The sequence below is a fragment of the Anser anser genome (assembly GCF_964211835.1).
Source record: "Anser anser genome assembly, chromosome: 1".
NCBI classification, from domain to species: domain Eukaryota; kingdom Metazoa; phylum Chordata; class Aves; order Anseriformes; family Anatidae; genus Anser; species Anser anser.
The window spans coordinates 201,734,453-201,759,753 of NC_139720.1; the positions used below are offsets into that span (position 1 = coordinate 201,734,453).

General features: G+C 40.6%; 1 protein-coding gene across 22 annotated transcripts in view; it reads right to left on the reverse strand.

Moving 5' to 3' along the window:
• FAT3 (FAT atypical cadherin 3) overlaps positions 1–25,301 on the reverse strand; it is a 419,605-nt gene that overhangs the window by 54,531 nt on the left and 339,773 nt on the right. For all 22 annotated transcript variants that reach the window (XM_083840085.1, XM_083840082.1, XM_083840081.1 and 19 more), the window contains 5 exons: positions 19,422–19,618; positions 18,172–18,325; positions 16,483–16,716; positions 5,163–5,552; positions 551–765 (listed from right to left, as the gene is read on the reverse strand). In XM_083840085.1, coding sequence (XP_083696211.1) covers positions 551–765; positions 5,163–5,552; positions 16,483–16,716; positions 18,172–18,325; positions 19,422–19,618 — 1,190 coding nt within the window. The remainder of the gene's footprint in view (positions 1–550; positions 766–5,162; positions 5,553–16,482; positions 16,717–18,171; positions 18,326–19,421; positions 19,619–25,301) is intronic.

Here is a 25,301-nt window from a genome sequence, read left to right on the forward strand (position 1 = left end):
CATCTGCATGCTCCATTAACTGCTCAACGACCCAAAAAGTAGGAGTCCGTATTCTGTCAGACTAGTCATATCTGAACAGCACAGCACCACAGCATCAAACCAATCAGCTTGTCACAGGAGACTCTCCTTGGACCTTTTCAAAACTCTAGCCTTAAAACATATAAAAGGTTTTAATCTCAACAAGCTATATGACAAATGAAATATAACATAAATACAATGTATTTCACTGGGAAGTTGAACTCTGCCTTTCCAGTAAAACACACTTGTTTAGCTGACTCCTGAGATACAACGCCTTAAACATACCATTGGTCTTTGACATCATATAGGGGGAAAAAAAGAAACATTTGGTGCTACTATTTCTTTATTTTTTTGGAGGGGGTAGGGAAACAGGCAGCTATTGGGAAAGCAGATGCAGAATATTGGTTAGAGAACGGTTTGGGTGATTCAAGATGCAGTAGTTACCATTATTAATCAGTGCAGCAGTATTTTACTAAAGGTCAGGCAACAGAGGGCCTCATCCTGCCTAAACATGGCACGTGGCCTCACTCACCATTATGACAGAATCACCGACTGCGGCGTCCTCGCTGATGACTGCACTGTAGACCACCTGGCTGAATTTTGGCGCGTTGTCATTAACATCTGTCACATTCACATTCACAGTCGTAACAGCGCTCAGGGCTGGAGTACCTCCATCTTTTGCTTCCACTACTAAGTAGAAATCCTTACACGATTCATAATCCAAAGCTTCAAAAATGGAAATGGCTCCTTTGAAGCAAGGGAAGGAATGTCAACATACAGCAAAAAACAAATACTGTTGTGGATTAAGGGATTTGACTGTAGTAAACAGTACAGCATGCTATTTATCACCACTGCACAAACACAAAACATGTTGTTCTATCTTTAACACTGCCCAGTCCAATAAAAATATTTGGTCAGTTTTCTGCTGCTGTCATTTGATTAAAGAATGATGCCAATTGCTCTTGGGCTGCCTCTACTGAAAGGACCTTCGAAGACATGAAGTAATTAACGGTTTATCATGAAAATAACTTTTATTACCGTAGATGGAGAAGTGGGGGCTATATCCATCCATTGCCTGGGCTCATGTACAGAGCCTGTGGCAGAACTGGATGCTGACTCTGGAAATCAGCACTGACAAATCAGCAGAAATTTACTCCTACGTAATTAACTTCTCATGAATTAAGTACTAATAAATGTGGTATGAATCCCTTTGAGAAATGAGTTGTCTATCATTTATGTGATTAAACAGGGACTTCCCCACTAAGCTGGGTTTAAAAATTTTGGGTTCCCACACCACACAACCAAAACTAAGATCATCTGTAACTTGACTCACTCTCTCCCGGACCTCTTCTAGCACAGAAATGCTTTTTATGCACGTTCTCTACTTGTCTCCCATGTACCCATAACTTTAGCAAGAAGGAGGGAGTGGGTTGTGCACAGATTATTAGTGATGACTTGAAGGAGGTGATACTGGGCATGGCAGGAAAGACTTAAAAGCAAATCCCTAACCTTGGCAAGCCAAATCCTTTTCAGTATAGACTCATCAGGAGAAGGGATGTACAGGGCTTAAAGGTCATTTAGTCCAACTGCTACCCAGCAAAGGTTAGCTAAACCTAGTCATTTTTGAAGGTACTCATTTCTAATATTCTTAAAAAACTCCAACAACATCACTTTCCTGTTCTTCTTAGGAAATGTATTCGAGTACTTAATAATCATTACAGCTAGGAATTTCTTTCTATCATTTAACTGCAATTTAAGCCAATTCAAAATTTCTTTCATCATGAGTGGACACAGAAAACAGTTTATTCCCCTCCTCTTCATAGGTACTTTTACATAGGTAAGTACTTTGAATACTATCAGCACGTCTTCTCTTTCCTAGCTTAAATAACCTCAATTCCTTCAGTCTTTCCTGGTAAGCCTCATTTTATAGCTCAGATCATTCTTCTTAATCTTGTCTGGGCTCTCTCCAAATGAATCCTACCTTTCAGCATGACTTGCTGAAAGCAGGAGCCCTGAAGAGAAGCTTCCAAGTGGCTAGCAGGGAGTCCCCACTGATAAATGGTGTGAGAAGCATTATTTTTCAAGCCCTGATCAGGCATGCTACATCAGTACCCGGCTGTCTGGAAACTCGGCTCCTGCCTCTAAACCGATAATAATGGAGCTGTCACACATTAATGAATAATAAATAGTTTTTTTTTTTTCCCTGTGTGATTAAGCTTCATTATGGGTTTTTATTGATTTATCTCCTTGGCTTCATTGTCAAATGTGGAGTTAAGTATTGCTGTTTAGGCGTATTTATGTTTAAATTTTGTTAGCACTAATCAACATTATGAAGATAGGAGACAACACACAATTATGTTATGTTAAGTCCCTTATATGTAAGGCAGTGGCCTCTGCAGAGACTGGAGAGAGATTTTTGCACACAGTAATATAAATGACACCATGCATCATTTTGAGATTTTCCAGGTTACTGGTTATTACAGCTGCACTCCAACAAGTACACGGCAAGTCACGCGGCACTTGCAGGGCAAGCAGGCGATCAGGCCCAGTCAGCATGGGTTTATGAAAGGCAGGTCCTGCTTGACGAACCTGATCTCCTTCTATGACCAAGTGACGCGCTTGGTGGATGAGGGAAAGGCTGTGGACGTGGTCTACCTTGACCTCAGTAAGGCTTTTGACACCGTTCCCCACAACATTCTCCTCAAGAAACTGGCTGCTCGGGGCTTGGACTGGCGTACGCTTCGCTGGGTTAGAAACTGGCTGGATGGCCGGGCCCAGAGAGTTGTGGTGAATGGAGTCAAATCTGGTTGGAGGCCGGTCACTAGTGGAGTCCCCCAGGGCTCGGTACTGGGGCCGGTCCTCTTTAATATCTTTATTGATGATCTGGATGAGGGCGTCCAGTGCACCCTCAGTAAGTTTGCAGATGACACCAAGCTAAGTGCGTGTGTCGATCTGCTCGAGGGCAGGAAGGCTCTGCAGGAGGATCTGGATAGGCTGGAGCGATGGGCTGAGGTCAACTGCATGAAGTTCAACAAGGCCAAGTGCCGGGTCCTGCACCTGGGCTGCAACAACCCCAAGCAGAGCTACAGGCTGGGAGATGAGTGGCTGGAAAGCTGCCTGGCCGAGAAGGACCTGGGAGTATTGGTGGATAGTCGGCTGAATATGAGCCAGCAGTGTGCCCAGGTGGCCAAGAAGGCCAACAGCATCCTGGCCTGTATAAGAAGCAGTGTGGCCAGCAGGTCGAGGGAAGTGATTGTGCCCCTGTACTCGGCTCTGGTGAGGCCGCACCTCGAGTACTGTGTTCAGTTTTGGGCCCCTCGCTACAGGAAGGACATGGACGTGCTCGAGCGAGTCCAGAGAAGGGCGACCAAGCTTGTGAGGGGTCTGGAGAACAAGTCTTACGAGGAGCGGCTGAGGGAGCTGGGCTTGTTCAGCCTGGAGAAGAGGAGGCTCAGGGGCGACCTCATCGCTCTCTACAGTTACCTGAAAGGAGGCTGTAGCGAGGTGGGGGTTGGTCTGTTCTCCCACGTGCCTGGTGACAGGACGAGGGGGAATGGGCTAAAGTTGCGACAGGGGAGTTTTAGGTTGGATGTTAGGAAGTACTTCTTTACCGAAAGGGTTATTAAGCATTGGAACGGGCTGCCCAGGGAGGTGGTGGAGTCACCATCCCTGGAGGTCTTTAAAAGACGTTTAGATGTAGAGCTTAGGGATATGGTTTAGTGGAGTACTTAGTGTTAGGTCGGAGGTTGGACTCGATGATCTTGAGGTCTCTTCCAACCTAGAGAAATCTGTGAATCTGTGAATCTGTAAAGTGTTACCTTCAGCTTTCAAAATCAAGACTGTTCTGCTCTTAGAAGCTCATGTGGCAGATTTGCACTGGTCATCCTGAATGGCATAATAGTAAGGGCATCCACTAGAAGAAGCGCAGAAGAATCACCCCACGGGGAGCAGGGGCAGAGAGTGACCGTGAAGGAGCGGTGGGGACGAAGCGTCAGGGACTGACCGCAGCCCCCATTCCCCATTCCCCTGTGCTGCTCAGGGGGAGAAGGTGGGATAGGATGGATGGGGGGAAGGTGTTTGTAGTTTGCTATTAATTCTCACTGATCTAGTCTGTTAGCAATAGGCAATAGATTGTATTAATCTCCCTACACTGAGTTTTTTTTTGCCTATGACAGTAATCGGTCAGTGATCTCCCTGTCCGTATCTCAAGCCATGAGCCTTTTTTCATCATCTTTTCTCCCCCTATTCTTTTGAAGAGGAGGACTGAGATAGCAGTGCAGTGGTGCTGAGCTGCCCATCAGTGTGAAACCACCTCAGTGATGTAAACCAAAAAAACCCCAAACCAGAATGGCTGAAGTCAACTGTCAGACAAGACAAATTAGGAACAAAAAATGGAGAGCAACTCTTTGCTCAATCAGATAATGACAGGACAAGGGGGAGTTGTTTTAAACTAAAAGAGGGTAGGTTTAGATTAGATATAAAGAGGAAATTCTTTACTATGAGGGTGGTGAGGCCCTGGCACAGGCTGCCCAGAGAAGCTGTGGATGCCCCATCCCTGGAGGTGTTCAAGGCCAGGCTGGATGGGGCTTTGGGCAACCTGGTCTGCTGGGAGGTGTCCCTGCCCATGGCAGGAGGTTGGAGCTGAATGGTATTTAAGGCCCCTTCCAACCCAAACCATTCTGTGATTCTGTCAGTGAAGCTATACAGAGTTGTATAAATGGTGTGGTCACTGCCTGGCAAGGTAGGATTGCCAGCTATTTGGTGCTGATAGCACTTGTCTGATGCTTGCTGTGGTCCATATCTTTGAGGCTTTACTCAGCTGATAGGCAGTTAAACATTACAAGTGTACATTACTGACAGGGTTGCAGAGTTTGGCTAATGGGCTGTCACAACTACGCTGACTTCAACAGAAATACTAATGGAGAAAGCCATTCTCCACTCAAGTCAGGGCAACTGAGTGGGACTGTAATTTACATCCACATCCAACATAACGTCGGTTTCTAACTGTGCAACTAATTTCACATTGACAAGCTCTGAGTCTCTGCCCTTGGAACTTTTTTTATGGTCCAGGACGTTTCTCCAAAGCACTCACATTTTTTCTGATGCTTTCATGTTGTATTACAAGTAAGAGCCAGTTTACAAACCTGTCTTTGAGTTAATCCTGAACTTCCCCTTCTCATTCCCAGATCTGATGAGATAGGTAATCTCAGCATTAGTCCCAATGTCCTGGCTTGTAGCAAAAACAGAGAGGACTTCAGTGCCAGGTGAAGTGTCTTCAGGCACAGTGACAAGATAATCTCTTCTTTCAAAGACAGGGGGATTGTCATTAATGTCTAGTACGGTAATGGTAACAGTAGCAAAAGAGGACAAGGTCAGCACAATGCTTTGATCTGAGGCCTTTACACTGATGTTATAGGACGACTGAAGCTCTCTATCAAGTGGATGCTCCAAAATAATGATTCCTGATGAGCGGTCAACTGAGAAGTAACCATCTGCCGAGTCTGCGAGGGAATAGGTAACTTTTCTGTTCACACCTAAAAGAGAAGCAGATGTGAAAATGATAATGTGAAATAAAAAATAAAATAAAAAAGCAAAACAACCCTCCCTCTAACCACCTAATGGAAAACCTAATCAAAATCTGCTATCACACTCATCGTTTCCAATTGGTGTGGAGCACATGGAGGTAAGAGTATGTGAAGGTACAGCATTGCTGAAGGGTTGGGAGATCAGAACATGCTCTTCTCACGTCAGATCTCTGTGGATGACTTGAGTTCCTTCCCTCATCATGATACTTTTTAAAAAGATCACTTTGCAGAAGTGCTGCATAGTGAAACCTGAAAGCAGTATCCAGATTGTTCCTTGCCCAAAAAAGCTTACAACGGAATTAGGTAAAACAGGCAGAATAGTGAAAATGGAAATGTCTCAGAGCACATCCTGAAGGAATAGAAATGTACATAAGGGAAAAATAAGCACATAAAAATACATCAGGTGGCACAGAATGTATGTGCTACCAGTGCTGCCTCGATTCCTGTGTTGAGAAGCAAAATATTATCATAAGACAATACCTTTTAGACAAAAGCTTCATCAAACAACTCCTGCAAGAACATGGACATTTTAGAAAGGGAAGTCCCCCCACTCCCCCAGTTTGAGAGCAAAAACTGAATTGTACAATAGCCCATGTTTTTCAAACCTTGCCCATATTTCCCAATACATAACAGTTATCCACCCGGCTGCTGAATATGTAGATCCATGCTAAAGTTTCTAGTAATAGGGCCTGAGGGGAAGGTACTGACTTGGTTGTTTGCTGTACTATAGGGGGATAGCCATTTCAAATCTAATTAAATGTGAACACAAATGCAACCCCACTCAAGCTCCCTTGATGCTGGTTGTTTCTGTGCTTTGGTCCTGGGTTCTGTGCTAAAAGATTATAACTAAAACACAAAGACCCACTAAACTGGAGTGTCTCTGTTTTTAACATCTCTCACTTGAGCATTTGCTGCCCTTTTTGCTGGAGAACAGACCTTACAAGCCTGACATTACTCAAATGAACAAGAGCTACCAATCCCTTCTAGGCATATTTTGTTAATTTAAAATTTGTGACAGTATTATTCTGCTTTCCAGCAGCAAAGCATTGTAGAAATGACTGATCAAAAGCAGCACAAATCACATTTGTTTTCTGCTTGACGTAGCAGGAGTAGAGCATCCACACAAGGGGGAGCTGGGAGACTCTTTTCTTCAACCATGCTCACATAAAAGCTAGAGCAACTACAAAGTCCCAGACCCTACTCAGATAGCATTAGGAATTCCTGTTTGACCTCCTAAGGGAATAAAGTTTTAACACAGTGCTTGAGACACCAGAGTATATTTCAAATGTTCAAATGCCTTTAGAATTAAGAAAAGTTTAAATGCCAATATTGTAATGAACCAGATTTTTTTTTTTTTCACAGCATCACAAATGTAAAAACTGCAGAGAAGCTCTCCTTCAGCAAAGCATGCGAGGCAGACGAGGAGACTACTTCTGTCTTACACATGAAGAACTGAGTTCAGCACACAAGCTAGTTGGAGACTCTTTCGTGTGTTGGAACACCTAGACCCTGAACACCCTGCAGCCCGATGGAGACCATGCTCATATCTTCACTTAGCCTCATAGACGTGTTGAAATGTGCTGTCACCTGACAATCAACTAAGGTGACTGAACCGAAGAAGGAATAAAACCCCCCGGAGAGTGGAAGGTTCTGAAGGTCTGAATGTCTGGAGATGTGTCTGCATTTCTGTAAGGATCTCCTCCTGCTACAAATCCTCCTCTAACCTCCACAGGGACACACCTGACCAGAACAGTTAATGAGCTGTTAATTAGAATTGATCCCTAGGGATGCTGGAAAAGTGGATTTTGCCCAATTCAGAGCGTGCTGTTGAACAGCCAACTTACACACGCATCTCAACTGTAAAGCTGTTTAGAGTTATGTACTTGGATCTCTTGTTATCTGCCATCTTCTATACAGAATTAAGCACTTCTCTTAAGCAGGGACCTTAACACACATCTTCCATGCCTATGTGCCTGCGACTGCATGAGAGACTGAGCTTGGTCTGGGTTTTCCTCTGGCACAAAGACCCTGTTTGATACTCATCACAGTGTTTCTTGCCACAACACAGAAGATACATAGATTTTATTCCCTTTAAGGGCAAAAATAGCTGGAAAGGAGATGGCCTACCCATGACTTGTGTCTCAAAGCACCTCAAAACCGCAGCAAGGACATCTTGCATGAGGAATTGGGGAGAGATTTTGGTGCATGAGACACTGGATGGGGCGAGTTCACATACAAGAACTGGTAACTCTGGTGATTGCAACCTGACCAATATACAATCAGACCGCACTCCTTGTACTCTGCTGCCTAAAGGTAATGACAGTTAATTAACAAAATATGAATAACGCTTTTTGATAAGCGATTGCTATTGGTCCCACAAAGGAGCCTGTTCAGATTCACATTATGGTGTTCTGGTTGCTAACCCTAAGACAAGTAATTTTCAGGCAGAAATGGAGAGAGTTACTTCTTGAAGGCAAGTGTTCTTTTCTTGGAAAACAAGAGAGGAATACAGAACTTCCAGGGTTATCACAGAACAAACTATCTGCATTGATGATCAAAACAGGTTGATGATCAAAACAACCTTATTTTGGCCATGGGACCTGGAATAAAGTTTCTTACAGGTGAATTTATAATTTTATGCATGGGTCAGTGCTGAGGGCCTGAGCTGGGACACTCACAGATACCACTCCTTGGTGGCTTCCAGCCTGAACACAGAGGCAGAAAAGAGGGAAAAATACATATCTCAGCAGCCTGCTGCCCTTCTATAGTGCTTTGTGGGGATGCAGCCTAACACTTGTTCCTTGGGAGGACAATGAATTCAATGAAAAGCTGCAGAAGAAAAAGCACTTGGGAGGAAGTGTTGTATCAGTAGCTGTCTCCCCTCAGCTTCCTGGCTCAAGTCAGGAAACTAAACAGGCAGGAGGCAAAGATGAGGTAGAGAGTTATTTCCACTGAAATCCAAAATACTTGAGTGCTCAGGGTTACCATTTGCCTAGACAGAAGTGTCCACCAGTTTGTGTCAGTGGCAGCCCTGCTGTGGAGACAATGGTAGACTCTGCTGTGATTATAAAGACTTTTTTTAATTTTTTTTTCCTGTGGAAAGGAAACAACTGCTCCAACACCACGGTTCCTGGATTGGTAAAGAAAGCAATCCTCCCACACTGCTTGCCCACAGCTGTTGGGGGATTAATGTTTGCAAACTGTGTTCTCTCTATTCACTTACTCACTTAAACTTCTCAGATTTCTAAGGTGCCAATCACAAACATAAGCTATTTGAACATGGAAAGCTTTGCAGGAATTACTATTCCTATAAGAGGATTGCAGTATATTTTTAAAATAAAGGTAAAAGCTAGCACATTTTACATTTAGACCTGTATTAGCATATGATAGAATATTGCCCTTTGCCAAATCTCTGGTGTGAAGAGCTTGTACAACAGCCATCTAGTACCTCAAATGCCATCCTTCAGCAGGGATTTTTCTGGTTTTCTTCTGTACTAAAACAAAGGAACATGTACTGAATGTCACATAATAACATCTTCTATGTCATTACTGCTTTAAATAGAAACAGGGAAATAAAATCTCTCTCTTTATAATTAAGAAATATCAAATTGCTCCTTGTCTAAGTCAATTGAAAATGGTGGAGTTACAACACAGGTTGATCCAGATGAACATCAGTAAAAGGCTGAGCATTAATACAACAGGCACAATCCCCATACGACAGTGAGATTCTGCAGTGGGCATTACCTCCTGACTGCATCACACACGATCTGAAATTTATACATATTCAAGACCTTATATAGTGTGTTACTCCTCTCTAGTTTTCATCTGTCACCTGAACTCATTATTTAATGTTTTTCCCCAAGTATAGCTAGCCCACTCATTCTTGTTTATCTGTGGAAAGTGAGGCTTAACTTTGTTGTCTGCTCACTTACATTTTGAAAACCTTGGGAAAGAAAAATAATGGCAAGCATTAAAAATAAACAAACAAGCAGTAAAACAGAAAAAGTGTCCAGAAAGAGAGCTGTAAAAATAGTTATTGCTTATCAACTTAGCAGTTAAGTTTAGGCATTTTGCCTGATTATTTATTGTGCTTTCTCTTTCCTCTGTTTCATGGTGTGATTGTTAACAGTGGCACCTAGCACATTTTGTGATCAACTAAATGTTAACTACAACACCAGTTACTGGTAGTTAAAAGTCCACAACTTCGTTAACAATAAACAAGACAGAAGACAAACACTAAACCAGATTTTATATTTCTCCATCATTTTGAGATGAAAGAGAGAGAAATCTGGACAAAAGATGTACTGAGACATGCTTTCACTATGTTGTTCCTCTTCTGTGGAGAAACAACAGCCTTAACTCCAAAAGGAGTTTTCTGGTTCAGGTGGGTTGGGTGTTGTTTCTTGAGTGGGGAGATGAAGTCTTGCTGACTGGCTCACTCTCCTCTTTTCTAGCAGGGATTTATATGGCCCAGGGTGTGGGCACACACAAGTTGTTTCCATCAGTGATCCTGAGTGCTTCACTTCTTCATGATTATCAGGCATAAGCTTGATTATATTTTCGAAGGGAAGAGAAGCTATGAAGTAATTGGAGGTGTAAACACCATTCAGATACACCTAATTTAGAGTTATGCTGGTTACAGTAACGCTGCATCTGACAACACTGGGCAATTTAGCACTATGCTGAAATAATGGTCTGTAGAAGGAGAATGCATTCATATTTATACATATTTATATACATATATATATATACATATTTACATACATATTTATATGTATGTATGCATCCATGCATATATATACATGCACATAGACATAAATATGTATGTTTCAGTGGCCCAATTCAAATACAGGGCTTATTCAGTCAAAACCATCCAGGAGGTACAATTCTCCCTGTTTGTCACGCATCTAGTTCTCTGACTCCATGCTGTTAATAATGTCTTGGAAATCTCAAAAATAAAAGAAATTCATGGGAATGACGAAGTATAAGGATAGCACCAAGGCCATACAACCCATGTTTCTTTCCTTTCTATCTGGCCTCTTAGGATGTCGCAGAAGGAAATTAGAGTGTTTTGATGACTTCTGCTTGCTGAACACAGACTAACTCTGAGTCATCTCAATACACAGATACACATTATTGTAATGCAAGATGGGTGCTTGAGTTCCCCTGACTACCTATTTGCAGCTTTAAAAATCTGACTCTTTGAAGGATTCAACAATAGGGTCGCATAGTCTGACTGCTAACAGGACTGGGTCTCCGAAGTGTCAAGGCGTGGGAAGCAAAATATGGAATACGAAGCAGGGCTTATTTAGGTAGAAACCTGAGTTTTCTACAATAATCCCCAAACACCTTGTTTATTTACCTCCTAACACTAGAGAAGTCTTAACTCCACTGAGTCTATCATTTTTTATTTGGCAATTTTTCCGGGGCCCAATGTGCAGCATCTCTGCAGCATCTCTGCATTCCTCAAAGTGCTCCTGACTTTATTAGAAGGCAAAAGCTATGTTTTCTCCTGAACAGCTTTCTGGGTGAACTTGAACCTGTAGGTGTCCTCAGGACTAAGCAGTCTGCCTTGGCCAACCTGGTCTGGTGGGAGGTGTCCCTGCCCATAGCAGGGGGTTGGAACTAGATGATCTTTAAGGTCCCTTCCAACGCAAACCATTCTGTGATTCTATGATGATAGATTTGGGCTCTTTTTATAATTCAATAATACCTAAAACATTTTTTTTTTAAACTTAGCTGAGGGGGATGTGGGACTTTGCCCTCCCACTCTCCTTATAGAACAAAAGGAGTAGGTACATTGCTATAGGCTATTACTTTTCGTTGAGTAAGCCTTGGGGAAAAGAGCACAGAATCCAGTCACCCACCATGCTACAGAGCAATTCTCACTCATGTCTTTTTTTCTTTGATTCCTGAAACCCTTTTCAAAACAGCTTCAGTGATGGTGGAAAAGACCCTCTACTTCAACTGTAACCCGAGTCTGTATAACCTTTTACTTATGCAATGTTGTTTTGAATAGCTTCAGAAAGAGGAAGAGATAATTCAGGTTTTCCATATCCTGCATTAGTATACTATCCCCTGGACTATTTTATAAGGCGGTGGGGCAAAGAGGTGAGTAAAGACACAGGAAGCTCCACGTATGCTTTTTAAAGAGAATGAGCAATCCTTGCCATATTTTTTATAAATGCTCAGAAACATCATCTAGCTAGCTTTGGCTTCACTGCCAAAGCTATCTACCTAGTAGCTGGGTTTTATTACCTCTTCTATCCTATTATTTGTATTATTCTTCTTATGCACATTTCAATCCTCATTTTCTTTTTCAGATCCTAAATGCCTCAAAATTTTCTGGACCCACTTTAAGGGACCTGCCTAACATAAACAAACCACATGTGAAGCAGAAGTTTGTTGTACATTTGCTTTGCCAGCAAACGTCAAAATCAATGTTGCCTTCAGTATTTTCATGTGCCATTATGCATTATACAGAAAATTGCTCTTTAATCAGGTTGTGACCGCCTTGCCTGCTTCTCTGCGATCTCACCTGGCAGCACTTAACTCTTCCCTGTGTGGCCCAGCTGGGTGTGCAACAGGCTCACTTGCCCTAATTCCTTCGAGAGCAAAGCCCATTGCTGATACAGCTGAGATCTTGACTAGTTTACTTCCACACACATGTTGCTGGAAATGGTCACCCACTGAACCACCTTGTGTTGTGCTCACCAACACTTTGATGCAGGCAAGTGTTTTGTTTCATAAACCCCAGAGTGCTATGTCCCTTGGTCATTATTTTACAAGTATTTAGTTTTTATTCTTTTCATTGATTCTTCAGTTTTCTTGTTGACCTGAAGAAGAGTACAAGAAGGAAAATACGATATAATACTTTTACTGCACAACCCTCCTGGGGGTAGATACAATCCAGACTGGACTGACTGAAATCTAAAGGAGAGTCTACATTACCATTCTTTCCTAGGAAAAAAGCAAAACAAAACAAAACAAACAAACAAACAAAAAAAAAACCAACAACCATTTCTTATTTCCTGTGCACCTGCCTTACAAGTGTACATGGTAAGGGATTTTATTGTATTTTTTTGGCAAACCTAGTCTTTATTGGAACATCAGAATTCATTGAGGCCTAAGACTGCTGGGAAAGCATCAGTTTTGTCATAGATTTATTTCAAATCCAAGTTAAAGTTTTCCATCAGAAGCAGAAAGCAAATGGCACTCCCTCCCCCAGTTCACCAGCTTCCCCAGCAGCCCACCGGGCAGACGATGGGCCACAGTCTGCTCCCCTGCACTTCGTGGTGGAGGGCAGGGTTAGAGAGCAGATGTCTCCCAACAGAAGGTCAAATGCCTTCCCCAGGAGGGCTCAGTCCCTTCTGCTGCACTTCTTCCACTTTACATGAAGAGGTGAATAATTAGTTTCCCACACCGAGAACCAGGACGATTAAAAGCTTGATTGATTAAAACTCTCCACATTAAAGGCACTAATCAGAGGGCTACAGAATCTGTCTCATAAATCTTGGCCCAAGGAGTATTTAACTCTACACAACTCTTTAAAAAAAGCACAGCCAAACTCAAGCACAATTGACCTGTATAACCTGTCTGCATAAACTTACCTAAGATAGCCTCAAATATTATCCCAGCTCTCTGAATTAGGCTTTTAACATCCATTTTTTCCCTCCAACCTACTTGAGTACTGCAGCTTCAAATACTGAGTTTGTTTCCGATCATTCATGAAAAAAATCAGATCTCTGCTCTTCCCTACTTTTGTCAGAATACGTGCTGATTTTTGCTTTTTGTTCAGCCTCCTTTTCTTTCCCTAAACGAGCCAAGCTCACCTGTACCTGTGCTACACCCACAGAGCCTTGAGGGGCGTCACATGGCCAACATGGGACCCACGTGTCCTGGACAATGCACCCAGCTCTGTGCTGTGAGGCTTGCAGGCTTGCAACCAGCTCAGTTCATCTCATTTTGAGGAGCTACTCCAAGCACACAGTGTACACACACACACATGGAATGTTCAGTTCATAAAATTGCCTAAACATAAAAGTTTTCCCAGACAGCACTGCCACCTTTTTGCTGCCTGCAAGTACCATAACCTGCTTTAGTTATAGCCCAGGAGAAATACCCATGGCCAGAAGAAGGAAAGAAAAGCTTCAGTGACACAACTCAGCACAAATCCTGCACAACTCAGACTGCAGCACTGTATGCAGGCAATAAAACATGAGCAGCACTGAAAATGATTATGGACCTGCAATTCAGGTAGCAATTTGGGCTCCAGGTTTATTTTGATGTTTATCAGCCTTCTAATTTTGTGTTTGCCACAAAGTCCCATGTACGTTTTCTCAGTGTTGCTGCTCTAGCATAACCCTAATTCCTTTGAAACAGGCTGATATTGTAGTTGTCTGATGAGCTTGCTCAGATAATTACGCATCAGTGTTCATGCCAGCTTTTCTTCTCCCCTAATTTGAACAGAATGGAGTAATTTGGCACTTTGATTTGAAGACAGTGGGAGGTGGAAAATCTACCTGCTTCCTGTGAACTCCTCTAACAAACTGTAAAATCAGCATTTGTCCTTCATTTCTTAGTTTGCACATATCGAAACCTGATGGTGGCAAGTTAGTAGGAAGTATTACCTTGTGGAAATATTAAGGTTTTCCAATGGAAAAAAGGATGGGAGAAAATATTATTTTATAATAAAGTTATCAATATTTTAACAAAGGGATGTGTGTATCCACTCTCTCCTCTAAGCATTCATTTAACTTAAAATACCTAGATGCATGGAGAGGTTAAATGGAAACCAACTTGCATGCTACTACAGTTAAGTTCTCAATAGCCAAACCGTTTATTTTTTTTCTGCTGAATACTGTGAAGAAAAATCACAGCTCTCCTTCAATGTGCCCAGGTGGCACAGGCAGTTTCTAAACATGTAACCAAATTACAAATATATGAAACAACTTATGTTGTTAAGTCCTGAAAACTCCCAGAATATTATGAGTTCAGGAACTTTAAGAGACATCAAAGACACAAAGCAGATACAACACTATTTTCCTGTTACCTAGAAATTATCTTAATTATCCAGCAGTGTCTGACGACAATATTTCCACTTTTATGTTAAATGCTGTTTAGTTGCAGGCAGTTGCAGACCACAAATTGACTTATCTCAAGTTTTATCTCAATGGATTCTACATCAGTATTCTTACCCTTATGGTACCTGGTTCTGCAAAACCTAGAGCATAAGAACTGTCAAATTCATAAGAACTGTCAAATTTTAAGATTGATTGTAAAATGTTTCCTGAACATTGAAAATTGATTTGTATGATGATTCCCAGCTTCATTTATGTTTTTAGGATAACTCTCCACAGGACCCTACAGGAATATCGTATACCATGGAGAATATCAATAATATATTTCTACTCTGCGTTGGGAACATTACACTACGTAAACTTAATCATTTTGCAGCAACAGGGAATCAGTGATTTTGGTATCAATAGAATAAATAGTATTAATAGAACAGTAATTAATATAAAATCATATTTTAGAGACCAGAGTCACTTTTATATGATAGTGTCTTGTCTGATTTTCAAGTCTAGTCATTAAAGGAAGGGCATACCCTTTTCTAATTCATCCCCCTCTTTCACTTATCTTGTTTCAGAAAGAAGATGTAGCAATTAGATCATGGTGGTTTTTTTTTTTTTTTTTTTTCATAGCTAACCATCTTATTACGCAAAGCTGGTGCTAACAGGAACTTTTATTGACAACTTTCAACTCTAATTCCATTGCATCTCTCCACCCCTTGAATGTCATCTCACCTATGAGAGAAATGGTAATTAAGACAACAATGGAAACCAACAACACTGGGTGTTCAGACTGTTCAGTAGCTAACTACCAGTAATTGGCTCTTCACTGCAGGACAGTGTCATAAATTTTAATAGTGATTTTTCAGCCAAGCATATAATGCAGCACTTCACAGATACTTTAATGAATGCTTTTTGCTCCTTTACTGATTACTGTATATTTACACTATCAACCTTAGTAAAAACTGAGACTTCCAGCATGTACTGTACTTAAAAAAATATATTAAATTAATTACTTTTTATCATTCAGTGAAAGGCCTGCTTTTTATGTGAAGCTACTTAAGCCACAGTTTTTAGAAAACATCTCCAAAACCACAGGAAGAAAAAATAAGTTATGGGATTTATTTATTCCAGCTGAAGTGAATAAGCTGAGAACAAAATCTGATATTCATCAGGTTTTACCACTGTGCTATGAAAAATATCTTTAAATATTTATAACTGGGCCTAGATTTCAAGGTTAAGGTCCTCATATAATAAACTATTCCACTTCAAAAGAATCTACACTTAAACAGCTAGACCATTTATAATGCACATTCACAATGTACAACAATAGCTTCATGCTAAGGTAACCAGCTGGAACAAATGGGAGTTAGAGCAGTATAAAACTCTAGCAATATTGTGATTAATCACATATAAGTCCCTATAGCACGTAACTATATTATTTGCCTATGTAGAGGCACGGGCGTCCAAAACCATGGCTCAAGAAAGGAGGTGAGACTGCTGGAGGAAGAAAGCTGGAATTTACCCCCCAAAATTACCACAGATCAAGAGAATAAAAGACTACACACTTCTGTAGCTGCTGCAATGCTTTTTCTTTTTGTAACACCATCATGCCAAGCTTGGCCACGAGCATTTCCAGGTAAAGAAAGAGAAGACAGAAAAATGGGGAGGATCCAGAAACAAGGAGGAAAGGATGAAGAAAGATGAAAGAATGAGGAAAGACGACAGAAAAATTCATCTGCATTGCAGTTCCACCAACTCAGAGTCTTCCTGAACATTAGTTACTGTTCTCAGTGTTACTCTCTTACCGACATCAGGATCAGTGGCTTGGACTCTCGTTAGCAACGCCTTAGTGGCGGTATTCTCATAGACACACGCGGTGTAGTGATCAGATGAAAACACTGGTGGGTTATCATTCACATCTTCTAAAATAAGATGGATTTCCGATTGGCAGAACCTGCCACCGCCATCCGTAGCTCGGGCAATCAGGTTGTACGCAGGGATCTTCTCTCGGTCAAGTGGGGCTAAGGATTTCAGCTCACCTGAAATTGATTTAAAGCAGCAGTCATCATTACTGCCATAGCAACGTCGCTAATTCTAGACAGTGAGAGTAGCTCAGAAACATGTATTTAACTGGAATTTACAAGAAGAAAAAACAACCTTGCTTATTCCAATGAACAGATTAAAACATCACAGCAGTGTCACTTCTCACTTCTCTCCACCCAACCAAATGAGCTGGCAGCATGAGTGCAGGGAGGACAAGCCACTCATGGTGGCCTTTGAGAATCTGCAACTTCTAAGAGCATAACATGGTATGTTTTTTGAAGTCTGTCTTTCATCACTCTCAAGAGTTATAGACTTCAAGGCTTAGAAAAGCACCCTGGATCTACTGATGACAGCAGCCATAATGAACTGCAAAATTTTCTAATGCTACCGTTCAAAACAGAACCAATCTTTTCTCCCACATTTTAACCTCCAATCACCTCTGAATTCCTGTAGATGCCTCTGGCATCTAGCTTGAATATGACTTCTTATTCTTATAACACAATAAACATTAGCAGCAAAGACAGTTTCTCACTCGGACTGTGAGAACTTTATCCATGATCCATTTTCCACAGCAGAAGACAAATGACAGCGAAAGTGGCCACATCTGCAAACAGCCATTATTAGTCAAAGAGTAAGTTTTGGTTTATTTTGGCAAACGGAATAATTTGCAGTAAAATACAAAATTTGTTCTTAAGGAGCGCAAAACTTCCCTTCCACACACTGCACAGATCTCCGAATGCCTCTTGTCGGTAGTACTACGACAATATCAGGTGCTGCCTCCTGCTAGCCAGGTGGAGGAGGCATTGCACAGGGATGGACTTAGGCTGTCATAACAGAAACTAAATTCCTAGAAGTAACAAAAGTAACAAAAGAGTGGGATTTTTATTCATGGAAAAATTATTTTATTTAGCTTTACTTTATGACAAGCACAAAATCTGGACCTTAGCAGAGATCAGCATCTTTTTGCAGACGCTGTGCCAAATGAACAACACCTTTGTAGCACTCCCCTGTGCCCACAAATTCGTTACTGATATCCTTTCTCCACTCAAGCCTGGGTATAAAAAGAATGTTGTTACATGATATAAAAGCCAGTAATTCCAGATCAGGGTGGAAGACATAAAGTCCAAATGTGAAGGAGGATCCTGCTGGCAGGTTCCCCTTTTCTTCACCAAGACAACTCCAGGACAAGGGCCCCATGCCTCTGACCTAACTTGAGGTCTGGCTGGGAAACAAAAGGGTCAGTTTCTGCTGCCCTGAATACAACACTCAACCAGGCCAACAAACGTCCCTCCTCCCTCCTGCAATCGCCACCTCCAAAGTGGTCATCCATGCCTGTCAGAACTGGAACTGGCTGATAACCAAATGTAACCTAACTCCAGTTAAGAAAACTGGTACCCGCTGAAGTTGAGGGATTAAGAAGGCTGTCTGAAAACATTTAGCTGTCATCTTACCATTTTCTGGATCTAAGAAAAATTTATTGTTCCCAGGACCGTAGAGAGAGTAGCGAATTTCACCATTGGACCCAATGTCAGCATCTTTAGCTCTGATTTTTAGAATGACTTTGTTTGATGGAATATCTTCAGGAAACAGTGCTGTGTATGCAACCTAGAGAAAACAAAAACAAAAACAAAACAAAACAAAACAAAACACAGAAACGTAAGCTATGCAATAACAGTATTTTATAGCTATTTTACAACTTTTTTTTTTTTTTTAACTCTCTAGTGCATTTTTCTATACAGGAAACAATTTTCCTTTATGTAATACAGTCCTAGAAATTCACAGCATTGCTAAGCCTTGAGGTGTCACAAAAACAATGCCATTATGACTCTTAATAGGGCTAGTCTTAGGTGTAAAATGCAGTCACATTTTCTGTCTTCCATTTCTTTCATCAACACCCATGAAATGGATCAGTGTGCTAATGAAGACAACTGTTTTTATCACATCATCCAGCAATGTTGAGGGAGATACAGATTGTGATTCCCCGGAGTGATGCTTGCAATGACAATGGTCCATCGGTGATAATGTAATGATGGGAATTACATATGTGTATACATATGGATATATATAAATAAGATTCTGTAAGCTGTACTGTTAAGGAAATCTAGTTTTCATAGTGCCTTTTGTTTCACGTACACCTTCCTGTTACAGTGATACTGGTTTCCCACATTGCCTCTCCATAGAATAAGAGACAGCTGATGCTGTGAAAGCTGTGGTCAGGCTATACTGCATACTGCATGCATGCCTGACAGCTTGAGAGTAAGCTATATTCTTCTACCTTTTCCACTGTGTCTCTGGCTGCTAGCCACCTGACACATTCGGGAAGGGTGGAGTTAGATTAGAGTAAAGACATTTCCACACTGATTGTGAAGGAAAAGCTTTTTTTTTTTTTTTTTTTTCCTGTAGGGGGGCAGTGGCTGTCCTATAGCAGTGCCACCTCACAACCCTTTTTATTTTAGAAAGCCAGATAAGACCACAGTGCAGAAGATGGAGGAGACTCCTCCACTGCCTTTGCTAGGCCATTATCCTTTCACCTTGGTTTCACAAGACTGTTGAATCCTGCTTCCCTCCAGGTTACTCTAGATCCTTCGCTTAAGACCTTCAGGATGAAAATGGGCATATCCTGTAAACACAGCAGTGGTATCCACTGGGAAACCATCACTTCCAGCACCACAGCAGATTGCAGAGGGTGTTGCTAACTCACCCGCTCACAGACTGGGTTGTTATCATTAACGTCAGTGACCGTCACTTCCACAGCAGCTTGGGTTACAAAGAGGCCATCCGTGGCGGTGATGTTCAGGTAATAAACATCTTGTTCCTCCCGATCTAGTGGCCTTTTTACATAAACCTTCCATTCGTTCTGAACCAGTCCCAGAGCGAACTTCCCTTTGGGATTTCCTCCTGCAATGAGACAAGCAACACACAACAGGTTAGGGCATCCCTCCAGGGCTCCCACCTGATTTAAGCACAAATACAGACTCATCTTAGAGGACCAGGAATATGCAATTGTCATTTGTTTCCCAGTGACAGGTGCTTTCAAACTTGCAGATTCAGGAAATCTGTAATGAGATTACGTTCCCTGTGTTTATTGCCCCCCAAACGGCTTGTATGAAAGTGAACCAATAACTTTCAGCGGAAACAAAATCCATTTAGCAGAGCTGAAGATGATCTCTTGTTTAGTTCCCCTTAAGGGCAATCAAATTCAAACTGTGAACAATCAATAGTCCTCTCAGGCTGGTACAATTGTCTTTCCACTTAGTCTCGGGAGAGGATGTAATACACCGCAGCTCTTGTTACCAAGACAATTTCATTAGCTGTTGATTATGCAATCAAGGACTGGAAGTAGGTTCTATTAAGGAATCCTCTAATGAAAGCTTTATCATACAGCTGTGCCTTTCTTCTGCTCATTAAAATTCTAGTTTTAAAAAAAGTTTACACGACACAAGAAGACACATTAGTATTAAATAGTCCTAACAAGAGGTCATTTGAGGAGCAGTTGGAAGATAAGCACTACAATTAGGTCAAATGTATCAGAGGGTGAGAGCTGGGGAAAGCCAGCAAAGAGTGCAGGAGTCGAAGCAGAACAGCTTTTTATCATGCTGTAACACCAACAGTGAACCTCCTAACGTTGCTCTTCCACATCATTAAACTGCATGGGGGAAAAAGCAGACTGGAGAGGGAAAGATTTGGTCCACATCATCCTCAGGAAGGAAGGAAGGACATTTCACATGCAGAAGGTACAAGGAATCAAACCAGGGATAGCTCTTTAATGTTTCTGACAGTTATTTACACTTTCATTTGAAAGAGTACAGTCCTCTGCCAGCTCCACAAAGAAACCACCATCAAGCACCTTTCTTTGAGCCTGTTTTCAACCCCCTTGTCAGACCAGACAGAAGATCTTTTAAGCCAACCACCCAGTCTTCTGTGTCCAGTATCCAACATGTTTGGTCTGTAAAAAAGGTATCTGCACATTTAACAATTTAGGATGGAGCACAAAATAGTTATAGCAAACCCGTGTGCTATAGGAACTGAGTAAGGACAAAGAAAAAAACATCACACTGCTCCACTGGGTAAACTTTAATTCCAGCTAACCTGGTACTAACTCTTTTCCCACCATATTAAGCTTTCTCCTGTGCAGAAATGCAATCTGAGAACTGCTATTCATGTTTCTCATGTATAGAAGTGGTATAAAAATATTAAGGGAAAGCTTATTCTTTCTTGTGTCAGGATCAAGAATGTCAAACACGCCAAGTTTGGTTTTGCTCACAACTTATTCAGGGTCCTGACATGTGTCAGGGGATCAGTCCGAGCTTAATGGAAAGACCAGGTTCTTAAACCTTCCTCTCTAGTTCGATGTTTGAGTAAATAAGTGTTTAAAAAAAAAAAAACACAAATCCAACAGAGAAAAAATGTATTTTAAGGGCTGAATGTATTTGAGCTGCCTCTGCTGTCAGGAGATTGGGTGTCACTGCTGTTGCTTCTGGTGGCACAATTCTGTCAGTTCCCAGGGACCTTCTTAGCAAAAATAAGGCAGAGAAGATCTGAGCTCAAAACTGTGCTTAAAATGAAGCAAAAAAGTGTAATGCACATTTCATGCCTTCTTCGTACATCAAAAAGCAGAAAAGAGGTCACGGGCTGTAATCTATGCCTTTTTCATTAGCTACCAACGACAAGACAAGATAGACTGGTTTCTGTTTGATATGAAAGCTAAGTTAGTTGAGATGAGCTGAGGAAATCTTTCTCGTTAAGCATCACCATTAGAGCTAAGTGTAATTGTGTCAGAAAACAACGTTGTAATGAAGAAGATTTCCCAAAAATTAGTCAGATATGCATTATAATTATAAAAGGCCCTGTAGTCATACAGAGCACAAAACAGATATATCACAGATATTTGCTGTTGATAGAAAATCAACTTTTTAGGTCACAAAACCAAGCTGATCTCAATTTTCCCACTTTCTACAACAGTTTGGAGTAACCATCACAGGACTCAGACAAACCTTGTTTAACCTATTGTGTGATATAAACTGACTTCTCCTAAAGAGGGTTACTTAGTATGTTGATGTGCACTGCAGGCCAGTCTGAATACAACCCAAGGCAATGTGAAGCTGTCCACTGACTTGAGTCTTAATGTGATTGTCAAAGAAGGTAGACCCCTGCTGATTAACATTAAATTCTCTCTATTCAGCTCAACATCAGCATAAAAAAGCTTAACTCTCTTTTAGAAAAGGCTGTAATCTTATCACAGTGAGCTTAATGTTGTAAACCATTAATAAAAATGGTCTTAAATACTCTTATTTAGCTTCATGATATCAATCAGTGCTTTCCTGCATATTAGTTCTTTTGTAAAAAGAAATGATTAACTGTTCTGATCTACTATGAAGCATTGCATTCAAGGTATGGATATCCCATTGCTAAGTAAAGAGGAAAGGTAAAATCTAATTAAAATCAGCTGGTGGCTTTTATGGCTGGCAGTAACACTAGCTTGGAGCAATTTTAAAATCACTGTTGCTTTGTTGTTGATGGAATAGCTTTTGAATCACACAGGAATTTTGGGAGTATATATTAAAAAACGGTCCCTGGAATCCCTTTCTCTCCCCACTTCACTAGAAAAGGATCGATTTCAACGGCCAAAAAACCTGTGCAATAAGCAGCAAACATGTGAAACAGTTTATTTGCATGCATTTTTCATGAGTGCTACCTTTCTTCTCTTTTGCTTCTCAGGACTGGCTATATACTTTGTTTTTGGAAGACAGAGGAGGAAGTTGTACTATACAATGTAACAGAAATAATGAGATATAAACGGTAAGATAATGCCAAGACAATATTCTTAAAAAAGGAAATGCAAAAAAAAAATAAAAAATCCACACTGTGGCCCAGGGAACCATTTTCTAGTACTTCTACATATGTCTCGATGCAGATCTCATTCTGCAGTGATTAATTAACTTTTTCACTAATATATGTAAGCAGATTCAGTATCCTAGGGGCGTTCTAATTAATTAGTTTTTCACTCTGAATAATGTAGCTTTTCTAAACGGAAGCCTCCTGACTACATGTATTAATGGATTCTTTAAAATCTGTTGGCAGTTTTCTTATGTTCTACTTTGAATGTCACAACAGTGAAGTGCTAGCTACAAAAAACACTCCAGTAACTTTTTAGAATGGCTTTGAGGGTAAAAGAATCAGCATTATCTTTTATCTTTTGTTACTTGAAGTTTAAATAATGCTCTCCCTCCCTCCCTAGTCAGCAAATAGTACAAAGCCAAATCAAGCTCAAGTTTAAGAAAAGAAAGAAAACAGGTAGATACAAATGAAATGCAGAGACACAGTGATCCAAAATAAACGAATCCTGACACACATCATTACTAAAGCACACACAGAGGGAATTATAACAGCTAAAAGGGAACTGAAAGCTAGAAGCCAGCAGTATCAGTTTTCACTGCAATGCTGACCGGGGAGGGAGAACTGAATATTTACTGACTTATTTATTTAGATTCTCTCTTACATTTATGCATCTATTTAGATACATTCAATTCCTAATTAGAACTCTGGGCATTTGTTTAACTTAAAATCAATAGGTTTATCCCCCCCCCCCCCCCCCCCACTTTAAGATGTTGCATGTTTACTGAGCTGCCAAAATAATAAACCCAATCCTCTTAGCTTTACTATTGTAGAATATGCACGCTGTTCTTCAGCCTACAGTACAAGTCCTCCCCAAACATCTAAGCAAACATTTCTCCAGAACTCCAGATTTCAAATATAAAATAGAAGCAAACAAACAAACAGTCAGTTTGCTCACATTGGACAATTAGCCCAGCAAAAAAACCAAAAGGACACTGCTTACAATACTAGTTTCTTCTCCCAAAACACTGTCCATCTTCTTGTATTCAGTTGAACCACATTTAACACTATTGTCTGTTCTTACATTTACGTGCCTGTCGAAGCCTAATTAACTCAAAACACTTTACGATACCAACGTCCTAGCAACTGACATTTTTCTGATGGCTTTTCCTTGTTTTCCACTGTTAAACCTCAGTAATATCTAGCTGTCTTTAGGCTGGCTAAACATCCTAGCTAAACATTGACATAGCCCTGTTGTTTGTCAAACTACCTCAAGTTATATAGGCAATGAGCTCCAACGAGCCTTCAGAAGGAAACTACTGTGCTTCCTAAGTGCACTTGTGTTACCTAAACTTTCTAATGATTTTCTACTAAGATTTTTATATCACGCTTTTCCTTTGTGAACATCTCCACTTGTTATCAAACTCCAAATAACAAATGACAAGTGCAAAATTTTTTCCCACTATCAAATGCAGATTAAAATGGCAGTTTGAAAAATGGAGTTTGAAAATGGCAACTACTTGCCAGTAATCATGGAAACCTCTCCTAAAGGGAAGGAGTTCAAAACAGAATATATATTTACCCACCAGAATGCATCTTCCCCTTTTCAAAGGTGATCAGAAGGCTGCAATAAGTGTTTGCATTTCTTAAAAAAGTGCAAAGGGCTCTTAAGTGATCACATCTGGCCCAGAATGTTTCTTCCTTTCATCTCCTAAAAGATGTTTTTTTTCCATCTCCTTTCTGTGTGCTACTTTTCATGAAGTGTACTTGCACGAAGCTGGTTTTGATGGATCCAAATGTCATTCTCGTAATTTGTCTTCTTTTCCCTTTTTGTCAGTGTCCTGTTTTTCCTCAGAATTTGTTTATTGTATTCAGGGAGGTTTCTACAGCTCAAAATGCCTCCAAAAAGATACAACATTTGAATAATCACCTGGCTAATCTGATCCAAGAAATATTCAAATGCAGTTCCCAAGCTTAATTTGGGGTGAAGTGTGAATAGACTATTTCATTACTTAAACTACACTTTAATATGTTTTAATATCTGAATCAGAAGAACCTAGTTTCTCCATGTGCATCTCCCAGGTTCAAAGGTTATACTCAGACAGTGGAGTTTCTGAGCTCATATGCTTTAGTAATTGCACAGTAGGCATTAAAGAAAGTTTGGGGCTTTGTCATCTAATGTTTTCAGAAACTAAAAACAAAACAAAACAAAAACAAAAACAAAACAGCAAAATATCTGATATATTTTGAACTGTGGTACAAATTAAAGTACAGAATGACCTATAGTTTTTGAGTCATATATGACAATTATTCAAAAGTCCAGTTTTTGCTAAATTAACAGCACAGGAATGTGAAGAAAACAGATCAGTACATAATTAAAAGCATAATTCATTATAAGAGATGACAAAGTCTTCAGGGCAAAGAAAAAACAGTATCTTTGTCTGATTAACAGGGTATGCTAAAATATTTTTGTTACAAACCTGAAGGGTTTGCATTTCCTATAGCAACTTCTATACTGGCATCTCAAATACTCAATATTACAAATCACTTCAAATATTACAAAATCACTAAGATGAAGCACTACTTATATAGTTTTAGATATGTGGAAACTGAGGCACTATCAGATAATGCACCTAGTTTACAGCCTCCAAATCCTGTGCTTTACTCACAAGACTAATTTTTGCCTCTAGTTCTAATAGCCTACAACACGTCACACTGCAAACATACTAGCTTTTGCAAACCTTCA